We start from the raw sequence: 12553 nt of genomic DNA on the forward strand, positions 1-12553 counted from the left end.
AGCAACTGCTACAAACACAGCACAGCTCAGTGCAGGTGGCAGAAGAAGGCGCGCGTTGTTGGCACCGAGCTGGGTTGGAGCTTTGAATTATCTTTGAATCCTTTGGCGGGGGAAGGGTGCTCGGGTACGCCAAACGTTGGCGTTGGCTGCTCGCTGTCACTAAGGCAAGACAGTGCCTGCTGCTAGTGCGCAGGCGCCCTCGCCCGCCAGGGACGAGACCGAAATCCCGGGCTCGGTGTGTACATCATCATCCACCACCAGCCTTTATCGCTGCAGCTCTGGGGATGCTGCTGCTGCTACTGCTGCCGTTGGGGCTTGCGCGTATTGGTGTTGCACGTGTTGCCCCAAACTTTTCGGGGCTCCAAACTCCCTCCCCAAAAAAGGACCGGACGGCAGCAAAAATGGCCCGGGACGGGAGAAGGTTACTCAATCCCATTCCCATATACAGATACAACATTCACACAGACACAGACGCACGCACATGCATACATAGCACACATAAAGAACCATTCACCTCGTGGGGCTGCTGCTGCTGCGGCTGCCCGTGTTCTGTGCTGCCTCTCTTGCACCACGTGCTGGGTTGCTCGTACCACGTGGCTGGGTGTGTGTGTAGTGGCGTGTAGAGCATCCCCAGCATACAAAGAGGAGCAGATTTGGCAGAAGCGACAAAAGCCACCCATCCATCCCGCCCACCTACAAACCACCATACACATGTGGGTGTTCAAGCAACAAGAAGCCAACCAACGAGGAACGATGGCAGAAAAAGTTACGAAAAAACGACTAGTTTTCCACCGAAAAATCCCCTTTGTGCAGCGCACTACGTACATGTATGCTCATGCACACACTACTTGCCTCTATATGATTGCGCACCGACCCACAGGAGGAGCTGCACAACCCAACCATAATACACTAAGCCCCCCACACAGGCGCGTATGTGTAAAGAAAAGGTGATGATGCTTATCGAAAATTAAATTTCCATATTGTTATCATAAATTATCTTTTTGAAGTGGAATTTTGCACTCTGGCGGGATGGGCGGAATGGCTGGCAGCATCGGCCTTCGGTTGTGGTTTTCCCAACAACGATTTTCCATGCACAAGGGGTGGGTTTTGGCACAGCTGCCTGCTGCAAGCGCCACATTTGCACGCGGCACGACCTGTTAGCATCCAGGCGCATTGGAGGAATTTTCTATTACAACCAACCAACACGGGAAGGGCGAAGAATCAGCCCGAAAGGGCAAAAAAGGAACTGCATTTCTCTCTAGGGGTCCGCGAGGCAAAAGGCTCCATCTTGCATGCAGAACAACACTCAAAAAAACAAGCACAAAAATAGGAAAACCAGTGCTCAGGAAGCGTTCGCCGAAAGAAAAACACCCAAAGAGCACTTCTTCCAGGCAGCGGTTGTTCTTCGGCGTGGTTTGAGCTGAAAAGGGCAAAATAGCTGACACATCGTAAAGTAACCAATTGGGGACTATAAAGTGAGCTTTGCGCCCAACTCATCACCTCTCCTTTCGGTATGCAAATTTTTGGCACTCTTTCGCTGAGGTGTTTCTTTCTTTTCTCTCGCTGTTAGTGCCCTGGATGGCGTTGTGCAGGGCTTTTGTGATATTTTGGCAAAAGAAGAAAAGATCGAAACTTTCAGCACCATCCAAATGGAAATGGCAAGCATACCACGCTGTTGTTTCAACTCAACTCAACCCAATCGGTACTTAAGCGACGCTCCAAAGCCTAGTGGCCTTCGTTCGGGGCTAATGGATTTCGGAAGAGTAAAATCGGAAGAAATGGAATATAGTAGAAACGTAATGGTTGGGCTTGTTTCAATTGGACTACTTGGAAGTTGGAACCTTATTATTTGGTTTGTTTGCAAGCTAAAGAGAAAATACCCAATTTAAAGGATGATAGCTGTGAAGCATATTCCTTGCGATGCAATTCAGTGTCAAAAACCAAACATTATGAAATTTCGTCAATTGACGTCCATGAAACCACCCAATAATAGAGTGTAGATTCACTAGTTGGTACACATCCACATCCTAACCAGTGAGATTCTACTGCATCTTCAAGAAACTTTCACCCAACAACTAGCCTTGGACAAATGAGTGTGTTGATCTTTGCCAATACCTGGCGTTTCTCCATCGCTCACTTCTTTATTTTGTTTTGTTTGAATAATTAAATGATCGTCGTTTAATTTGCAAACTTCCATGCGGATCGTTTCTCAGCAATTTTGCATGAAAATCTTCGCTTCAGAAACTAGAACTCGCACAACAAAAAAACCTTCTTCTTAGTACTATCAAGTCTTAGCGTAATGACTTGAGTGAAAGTCAAGTGAGTTACGCGAAAGAATCGGAATCTACGTCTGCAAACGGGCACGGGAACGTTTGCTTTATTATAGTTGCGATTTATCTTTGCCCTGGAGGAGTCAGAAACCTCCCTTCCGAGACTCTTTTTTAACTTTCCACTCGTGGCGCTTGCAGCGCGTGCACCTCAAGTCAGGTTTTCTGGGCGTTCCAGCAAACGGCAAGAAGTTGTACGAACTTCTCGACCCCGGGAACTCGTTACACAAATGCAATCAAACGACGCTTCGGTGAGCTTGTTAGGGATGTCGCTGCTTTCCCACTGCTTTTGCTTTGTGTTCATTTAATCTTGGAAATGTATTTCAGTCTAGTTCCTGCGCTATTTCCCAGCCCAGATGCTGTGCGATCCACACTTTAATCTCATTTTGATCGGCTTGAAGAGCGCAAGTGAGAGTGCTGAATGGCAGAGCAAACGGATAAGAAGCTGAAACTTTTGTGCCATTTCTGTTACGATTAGACAACATTATCCAATTGTGCAATCTGGCGGTTGCTCAACATTCGTTGGTTTTTGTTTTGCCCGGAAGAACAAGCACAAATGGTACAATTATCTTCACATTACAGCACAGAGAGCTCAGGTAGCGGAAACATGCTCATTTCACCGCCACAACATCAACATCAAACGGGAGGGAAATGTCCTGTAATGATGATGGCTCGATGTTGCGGCATTTGCCAAGGTACGGCAAGAAAATGCTATTCTCGATTTCAACAGTCCTTACCACAACCAGCAAGAGCCACAACAACATCTGAGCACAACGATCCGACTGCTGTTTGTGCTGGTCCGAATCGTTTTCCTCCAAATACTGAATGTTCCTTCCGAGAGTAAAGAAATGGGCAACAAACCGCCCAGTAGATTGGGTGAAAAATCCGATACCCATTTTCACATGTGCTGAAAGTTGACTTTCGTCTAGCAAACAGAGAAACAACTATCGGTAGCCTAGCTTCGGAATTTGAACAGTTCACTTTATGGGGAAAAAAACACATCTCCAACTCCCAATTCGCTGAGTGTAAAGTGTACTCCGCACACCGGAATGAATTTGCTCCCCAGCCCGGAGCCGGAAAAGGGCTAAGCTTTGTGGTTTGAAGTTTTTGCAAAAATCCCCCCCTCCACCCATCGTCCCATAGTCCCTGGGCAACCGTACAGCATCAGAAACTCTCGAAATGGATATTTCTACCGGAAATTGCTTTTAGCGTTAAGCCTGGCCGCTTTTTCGTTGTTTAGTTTGGTGGAAGGTCATGCTACCGATGCCGGGAATGGTCATGCCGGTAATAAGGCAGGCAAGCATCGAGAGAAGGAGAAGAAGAGGGGAGGGAGGGGGAATTATTTGCCGGATTTTTGGTTCCAGGCGAAGCAATCGTTTGTGGATCCGAGACATACCATTCGAACCGAAAGGGGTTTCGGAAGATCGAAAGGGCCTGAACTGATTTCACCAGAACTTCGATTGTGAGAGTGTGTTGTTTCAGCCTGGTCGCAGTGATGCCGGTTTGACTTCTTCCGAGAATCTGATTTGCTAGAAAACATCGTGGAGGATTCTGGAAAGCTTTCTGGTAGAAAATTGACTGAATCAGCATCGAACTAGCACAACAACATGGACGCAGCATGTTAATCCTGAAACTCTAATGGACGGAAGTATTTACGCGACAATCTCAAACAGAATGTATGGTAATGTATTTTTTTTTTTTTTTCAAAAAATGTGTTACGGCCTTAACGAATTAAACGGAATGAACGATTGTCTCGAACCTCTGGGGTGAAGACTCGTACGAAGCTGAATCGGTCTCGAAAGCCTGCATTGGCTGGCATGTCCGCGTAGGACGCTATGCGAACTACAAGATTCATTTAAAACTTTCATTATTAGTATAATTAGTAGGGGGCGGGACCGACCGCTCTCGTGGTACAGTTTTCAACTCGAACGACTCAATATCATGCTCGTCATGGGTTCAAGCCCAGAATGGACCGTCCCCCCGCAGCAAGGATTTGACTATCCGGCTAAGTGGTAATGAATTAAGTCTCGAAAGCCTGTATAGACCGGCATGTCTGCGTAGGACGACGTTACGCCAAATAGTAGAAGAAGAAGAATTAGTAGAGATGATGAACCATAAGTACCTGCTGCCAAATTACCCCGGTTACAGCGTATTTCCATCCTAATGGTAAAAATAATGAAAACATACCTGTTTCTACATCATTTGTGTCCCTGGTGCTAACTGATTCCCGAAATGTATGGGTACAGATAAACAGGAGGGTAGTTTTATGCGAAACGACCAACAGACTATCGGCCTTGTTATTCTGGCCTGTTTTTATTAGAATAATTGGTACGAACATTATCGGTAGCTTTTTGTAGAGGATTAATTTAAGAGGATCAACTCCTAATAAACTCAACTCAAATAAAGAATTGGCTTTTTGATGTTGTAAGAAAGCAAATTAAAAATGGTGTAAATTTTGAACCACTTCAAATATTGAATTCAATTCAATATTCAAATATTCAATGAAAAAAATTGAACAAAAAAAACTTTTAATATTCCACCGCAAAATACTTTTATTAGATTGTTCTAGAACACATAGCAACGGTAGAAGAATCAAAAACCTTTACTAAGCAAAATAAATTGAACTAAAAGTTTTGTACCGTTTTGGGTACGCATCCGATCCCAGTGTGTTCCCCAAATGAGTTCCAAAAACCTGTTTCATCGTTCCACTGCATCAGCGCGTGACCGAACGCGTTCCATTCCTACTGGGAAAAAACGGTATGGTAACGGAAGAGAGCTTCACCATTGCTTGTACCCGTGCTGGCAAACCGATACCAGCCAAGCGCATGCGAATACAGCGAGAGAAGAACGAGTACACAAACCGGTTTCCTTGCACAAACTGAAACCTGAGAACCGAGCCGGCTGGAACGTATTTGCCGTAACGTGCTCTCTCAGCTCCAGTTTCTTTTTTGGTTGCTCACATAAAATCGATAACAGCGCTACACGAGTACACGGGTACGCGAGTTGAGCGAGGGATGGAATTTGTACCCATCGAGCGATGCGTGTTCCGGTCCGAACCGGTACAGTGCGCTTGAGTCGTTCGCTCTCTCTCTCCCTCTCTCTCTCTCTCGTTCGCACTCTCTCGCAGGGGATTTGTATCGCATGACGTGTCGTTTTGTACCGTTCCTGGATTCAAGGTTAGCTGCCAAGTAGGTGCAACGGAACAGCGAGAACAGTCTTCATTCGGGATCGATCCGTGCAGGAGACAGTGCAGGTCCGGAGCGGTTTGTAGAACGAAAATTTAATAAATAGCTTTTCCCAGTGCTTCGTGTAGTGTGAGCAAGTAAGAACAAAAAACCTATAAAAAACGTAATTCACATCAAAATAATACAGCCGCTGTGCATATACACCTTGACGGTACAGCTGCTTTGAGCCGCGCCTGTAGCCATCTTGGGCGAGAAAGATCTGTCATCGGCCGGTTTGTTGATCAACGCAAGCCGGCGTCGCGCCTCTCGGCTTATCGAAATAATATTGGGTGTGTTTGGCTGCTAATTGAATTAAACTTAATTTACACAAACATTAAACAAAACTCTGAGAAACTGCAGCTCGAAATATACAATCTTTCGGCAGGTTCTACGACATCTTAATCCAGGTAAGCTTTTAATTTCAGTTGAAAATTATCACTTCTCGCTAGAACCGATGTTGACTGTGTGTTGTTATTTTCTCCCGCCATTTCCGGCGCTAGCAATCATGAGCAAGCCGTCTCGTTTTATATCCAGCGTTTGGAAACATTTCGAGCGCCTAGGCGACCGAGCGAAATGCCAATTCTGCCAAAATACGTTCTCCTTCTCGACCGGTTCGACGGCCAACCTGAAGCGGCATCTCGCCCGCAAACATCCGACGGATCCGCTGGAGGAAATGTACGCCGAGGTGGCGGAGAGCGAACCGTCCTCACCGCCCGAGGAGACCAACGGGGAGCAGACGTGGGACGACGGCATCGAAGGTAGGTTGGGAATCGGGTGGCGAGCTTGTATCCGGATGTACTCGGAAGGTGCCATGCCACTATGGGAAAACGTTCGGTGGTAAAAAAAAGTGAAAATGATGATGCAGAAGAACTTTAGAAGGGAACACACGGGCTTTCTTTCTCATCCGTTCTGTAGGGTGTAAATGTTTAAAATAGCATTTTTTGTGTTCCTTTCAGGCATACTAATACCAAAGGTAGAGTGCGTAATGCCGCAAGTGGAAACGAAACCGAAACCCCAGCAGCTGGTGTCGAGCGTTTGGAAACATTACGATCGCGACGGATCGACGGCCAAGTGTCACCATTGCCCTAGGGTTATATCGTATTCGCACGGGTCGACGTCGAACCTGAAGAAACATTTGATCCGCAAACATCCGGATGCTTCGCTCGATCCCGAACCAACGCCGGGCGATGAGCTGGCAGGAGAGCAGGGGGAAGACGATCCTTCGTCACCATCGCAATGGTCGGAAGGCATCGAAGGTAGGGTCGTCGAACGTGCTATTTAAAAGATCTCATGCTCATGCTCAAGGGTAAAATTGATTTTTATTTTAAATTAATCTCTCCCAGGAATAGTTGTCCCCAAGAAGGAGCAAGCGACGCCGGGCGGCAAAACGTACGCGGACATTTGGAACCACTACGATCGGGACGGTACGATGGCAACGTGTCACTATTGCTACAGAAGCATAGCGTTTTCGGCTGGCAGCACGTCCAATCTGAAGAAACATTTGACACGTAAGCATCCGATGGTAACGGTTCAGAGCCGTCCGGCCAAGAAAAGGCAGAGCCTGGAGCGTAAGGTGAAATTACCACAATCACCAACACCGCTGAACGATTACTTCGATGAAGGTACGTCGAATGATAAATGCATGTTGTATGTCTTCATTTATCGTTCATCTGGGGAAGTTTGTCAGGAGCCTTCTCTTTGTGTAGGCTCACACTTGAAGGGCTTCATTAAAAAATCAACCTATTCATGATTGCATTTGTTTTCCTCTTTCTTATTTCATCCTTCAGATTCAATCCTACCGGCAGTGGGCCTACAGCCCAGAAACAGGCCGAAACCAACGTCCAGCGTTTGGAACCATTTCGATCGCAGTGGCACAACGGCCAAGTGTCGCATCTGCCTGAGAGTGCTCACCTATGCCGGCACGACGTCGAACCTGCGGAAGCACATCCTTCGCCAGCATCCCACGCTGACGCTCGGTAAGCAGGAAATGACGCGGATTCATCACGTCACACTGCCAACGCCACCGCAGCGCCATCGCGACAGTGCGGACGACACGGAACGGCCACCATTCACGGTCAAGCCGTTTGTGTCAGCCTCTCCGGGTGAGTCGAGCGACAGCGAGCAGCAGCAGCAGCAGCCCGCTCTAAAACCGCTCACCGAAGCCAGGCTGGCAAAAATGCACGAGAGCATTTTGCTGATGATTTGCCGCGGCAATCATACGTTCGCGATGGTAGAGGAGGAAGCATTTCAAGCGCTGTTCAAGCAGTACAGCCACCGGGAGTTTGAAATGTGCAGCAAGTTTACCTTCAAACGGGTCTGGCTGCCGCAGGTGTACGGCAAGGTGCAGAGCCGTGTGAAAGCTGAGCTAGCGACGGCGCGGGCCATTTCGCTGGGCGTTAATTCGGCGACCAGCGTCAACCACGAATCGGTGCTAAGCGTTACGGCCTATTTTATCGATCAGAATGGGCAGCTGTCGAATGCGCTGCTGGATTTTGCGCGCTGCACACCGAGCCACGGGGGAGAGAACGTGGCAGCACAGCTGGGCGAAGTGATGAAGCTGTTCGAAATTGACGGCAGGGTGCTTTCGATCGTAACGGATAACGATGACGCCAGCATGACGCAGGCAGTAGAAACGCTCAATATTCCCCACGTCGCGTGCTTCGCGCATTCGATCGATCCGATCGTAATGCTGACATTGAACAGCACCATACAAGGCACACTAGACGAAGTGCGGCACGTGGTGGCGCAGATCCGCAGCAGTGCGAAAGCACGCGAAGTGGTGGAGGGTACCGAAAACTGCGCACGCGTTACGACCCTAAAGCTGGACGTACCAAACGACTGGCACAGCACGCTGGACATGCTCGGTCGGTTTGTGGCGTGCAAGGAAGCGATCTTGGCCTGCTCGGCTGAGCTAAACATTGCGTGCAAGCTGGAGGGTAAAGATTGGCTCATGATCGAGCAGTCGAGCCGGGTGCTGCAGGAGCTCGCTACCGCAATGCACGAAGTGTCGGCCGACAAGCTGGTCACCATTTCCAAACCGTGCGTGCTGTACCAGCTGCTCGTTCATCGGCTGGAAGGGATGGCGGTGGAGCAGAACGTCCTGATGGATGTTTCCGCACTGGCCGCGACGCTACGCGACAGTATCCGGGAGTGTTGCGCATACGTGCGCAGCAGCCCACTGCTAACGCAGGCCGTCATGCTCGATCCCCGCTACAAGGCCGAAGGCTTCATGCAGGACGAAGAGTGTTTGCAAAAGACGTACGAAAACATCGTCGAGGAGATTGCTGCCCTGCAGTCGGACGGTGGCGAAGGTGGCCTACCGATGGAGCTAGATAAGGAATCGGAAACGGAACAGTCGCGCACCACTGAAGAGGCACTGTATCAACTGTTCGAAACGCACAAACACAGCAAGCACGATGGATCGGCGCTAAAGGTAAGCGCCCAGTACGAGCTGGACTACTACCTGAAGGCGAAACATTTGCAGCGCAAGGGGGACCCGCTGGAGTGGTGGGAACGTAACAAGCACTTCTATCCGAACCTGTACAAACTGGCCAGCAAAAGGCTTTGCACACCGGCTGCATGCGTTTCGGCAAGCGGGTGCTGTGCAAAGGCGGAGGTAGAGTGTCGGGAGCGTAAGAACCGGCTGCTGCCGAAGCGAATCCAGCAGATGGTGTTTTTAAAATACAATCACCACCGCTACCAGGCTGATGTAGGGGACGATTGAGCAGTGAGGTGGTATGTTTCCCTAAGATGATGATGATTTTTAGAATTGTTTAAGAATGAATTTTTAGAATAAATACTGACGAAGCTATCAAAACCAGACTTTACATTGCAATCGTTATTATTCCATATCTCCATAGCCTTATCGTAATACTTCTCCAAAATGATGCCCCAATCATTCTGATCGGAGAGAGCTTAGCCCAAGATCCACCCTGAAACTTGCTGCCCAAAACGAATCACAAAGTTTCAAAGTTCGAGTCTTCGTCCTCGGCACGCAAATGAACACCAGCAATCCAACATTTATGTTAGTCACGTACGGAGCGACGTTCGTCCCGCAACTTTGATCCCAAATCGGCTACAGTACCCGCCATCGTGCACGGTACATTGCCAAGATTGCCCTTCAGAACTGTATATAGTGCTCCCTTTAATACGAGAAGCACATCATCCTGTCGCTTGCTTTACGACCGTCGACGGCGCATAAAGTTCCTCTCTTTAACCGTTTTAACCCTCATGCATCAAAACCACCCAAAATCACTGTAAAAAAGGGTTAGTTCGGCAGCAAGAGCGCACTGGGTGAAAATCGCCTGGATGGAATGCGATATAAAATGCTTTACAAATAAGTTTGTGCTATCCTTATGCTATGTCGGGCTGTGCCGTGGAGATAAAGTGGAAAGTTTAGCGCAGTCTCAATGTGAAGATGGATTGAGAGGGTTGCTGGTGTATAAACTAATGGAAAATGAATCGTTATCTGGATTTTTTTTTCAGATCTTTTGGGACGCTTATGAAGCTATAATATTACAACGCACTTGGCGCACACATACTTTCTTCGCTACGTTACGCTTTGGGAAGTATGTCCTAAATGGTTGGAAAACAGTAGTAGCACACGTGCTTACCTTTTTCTTTGTTCCCGGTATTCCGCCATATTTTTTCCATAACAAGGCATTCGCAAAACGGGTGATGATGATTCACGTTCAAAAATAGCACCGCCAGGTCTTCGGTGGGCACGCTTGACAGGGAAGTAATATCTATTCACCACTCGTTAGCCGTCGGGGCGAGAGGCAAAGGTGCGTCCCACTTTTCGGGGGGTTCGGGGGCAAATTTGTACCAGAAACGTGATTTTAATGACATTTCTGGGCCATCACGTCCCTGCTCATACTTGCGACGCGACAGCGGAAGTGGTAGTTGCACCACGGGGCAAACAAGAAAAGTATCGTGTTTCCTGCCCGTATGCGCTGGCCCTTGTGCAGCGAGCAACGGGGAGCATCTAGGAAACTATGCTGATTAGTTTTCTTGCGACTCTTACGACTTGGCAGGCTGCTGGATGTTGGCTGAAACGATAGAATCGGCGAGGCGCGTTATGATAGGAAGAGGGAGGCAAGTCCTCGAGGAATCATTACGTTTCCCCTGGACAGTGGTGTCGCCCCTGTGTACTTACAGTGTGTTTTCAATAGGAACTGTTCTTTTTTGTGTGGTAATATTTTTTTTTTGGTTACGCTCGGTACACATCCCGAAACCGAACTCTGTACCTCCTGATGACGCCTTGGCAAACGACAAGGGCCGACCGTTTTCTCGCCGGAGCACTTGAACGCTCAGCAACGCACGAAACGTGAGGTCGAGACGCTCGAAAGTATGTCATCCGAAATCGCTTGAGCCGGGCAGGACCGAGACAATGGTCCCACCAGTCTGCCAGGTCTGCACTGACAGTTTCGGGACAACTTGAGCTCCACTTCGAAGAACAAATCTCCAAAACCGGCACGGCGGGATGTGGCGGGTTTTGTCGCTGCGACTCAACACAACTGCTGCAGGCACGTCGGTGGAATATTTCTGGAATACACTAACTTGCCAAAGTAAGGGCCTCGGGGAGTTCTTCAGGATGGTTCCCCCTGTCCACGACTCCATCTACGCCCAAAATGCCGATGCCACTTCACGATTGCTGTCCAAGATTTGGGCTACCGTTCTTTCGACACAACCAACCACACATACACACAAGCACGTCTTCAGATACAGAGTAGCCCGGGCGTCCCGAAACGTTGGAAGGGGATGACTTGGATGGGTTACGCGCGGTGAAAGCTTACGCCATTCGTCTGGGCTCGTCCGGACCACCACCATGCGGATATGGCTCCAGGGAAATTTGGCAAAAATTCCGACGAAACAAATTGTAATCTCTTCACTCCACCACACACCCCAGCACTCACCGTGGTCTTCCCCATCACTGGTACGGGATTACTGCCGAGAACTCTACACTGGCATTCGGGCGCCTTCGGGGCATTATGATGGGAAATTAATAATACTCAAATCAAACAGAGCGACCGAGAACCGAGACCGAACACTGGATGGAAGAATGTGTACTGCGCGCTTGCTGCGATGTAATCGGACCCTTTCGGGGTACCCCATCCCCCCCCCCCCCACTTCCCCTCACGAACAAAGATTGCAATCTACTTTGATAGATGTCAGATGCGCGGGTTACTATGCGGGCTGGCAGCAGGATTTCCATCCCACCGACGAAGAGGACTTGCAGGACGATGATTTATGCAGCTTGCCGTCGCCATGATGGTTGTTTGGGCAATATTGATGCTTGTTTGATGAAGATGCGTACTGCCAAGTATTAATATCGGTCGTTGCGGGAGAAACTGCACAAACAAGGGACGATGCGAGCGATGAAAGGGGTTTCCACGCAAACAAAAAGCTCCTGGCTTGCTGTGATATTACCAAAGCAGCATACTTTGAGTTCTGAAATCAAAATGATTTCTTCAAAAACGCGCAAAACTCTTTCTCAAAATTGCCTACAATATCCCAGAATCGTACAAAACTACTTCCCTTTTCTTCCAAAAGTAAAAGCATTACTTCGAGTCGTCGAGTTTATGACATCCATTTAGATTTCCGGTCGACTGGCGGCCGTGGTGGTTTCACATTACCCCGAGAGCGTGCTGGAAAGAATGTCAGGGTTTTATCGCTCCCGGGGCAGGCTCGCCGGCCACACCGTTGGTGGTCACCGAAAGTATTGTTTTATCATGCGTACCGGATGGCAGCACACTCGGCCGACGCTACGCCAAACTGCGCCATCAACCGGAACCGGGTGCCGTTGGGAAGAGGGACCTGCACTGCACTTCCACTGTACGTGTGTGTGTGTGTGTGGGGTGGTCGGTAATCAAAATGGTGTCCTGGTAGTGTGTTCGCAAATGGTTCCTTACGATTAATCTTCATCACATCAAAGTCACACCTCATTTACTTTAGCCAAACCACAAAATATGGTTACCGCACCACGGGCGTAACCCGTAGGAA

At 48.7% G+C, this 12553-nt stretch overlaps 2 protein-coding genes across 2 annotated transcripts in view; one reads left to right on the top strand and one right to left on the bottom strand.

The window, feature by feature from the left end:
- The window catches only part of LOC121596060 (class E basic helix-loop-helix protein 23), a 63756-nt gene extending 51824 nt beyond the window's left edge, over positions 1-11932 (bottom strand). The window contains exons 1-2 of the mRNA XM_041920663.1: positions 10707-11932; positions 10165-10599 (exon numbers count right to left, since the gene is read on the bottom strand). The gene's annotated coding sequence lies outside the window, so the exon portion shown is untranslated. The remainder of the gene's footprint in view (positions 1-10164; positions 10600-10706) is intronic.
- LOC121596058 (E3 SUMO-protein ligase ZBED1-like) lies at positions 5570-9386 on the top strand. The gene is made up of 5 exons (XM_041920660.1): positions 5570-5958; positions 6052-6309; positions 6508-6807; positions 6895-7173; positions 7339-9386. Exons 2-5 carry the CDS (start codon positions 6057-6059, stop codon positions 9273-9275), a joined length of 2769 nt encoding a protein of 922 aa, XP_041776594.1. The 5' UTR covers positions 5570-5958; positions 6052-6056; the 3' UTR covers positions 9276-9386.
- Positions 11933-12553: the final 621 nt, after the last annotated feature.

The sequence above is a fragment of the Anopheles merus genome, chromosome 3R (genome assembly GCF_017562075.2).
Source record: "Anopheles merus strain MAF chromosome 3R, AmerM5.1, whole genome shotgun sequence".
Taxonomy (NCBI): Eukaryota; Metazoa; Arthropoda; class Insecta; order Diptera; family Culicidae; genus Anopheles; species Anopheles merus.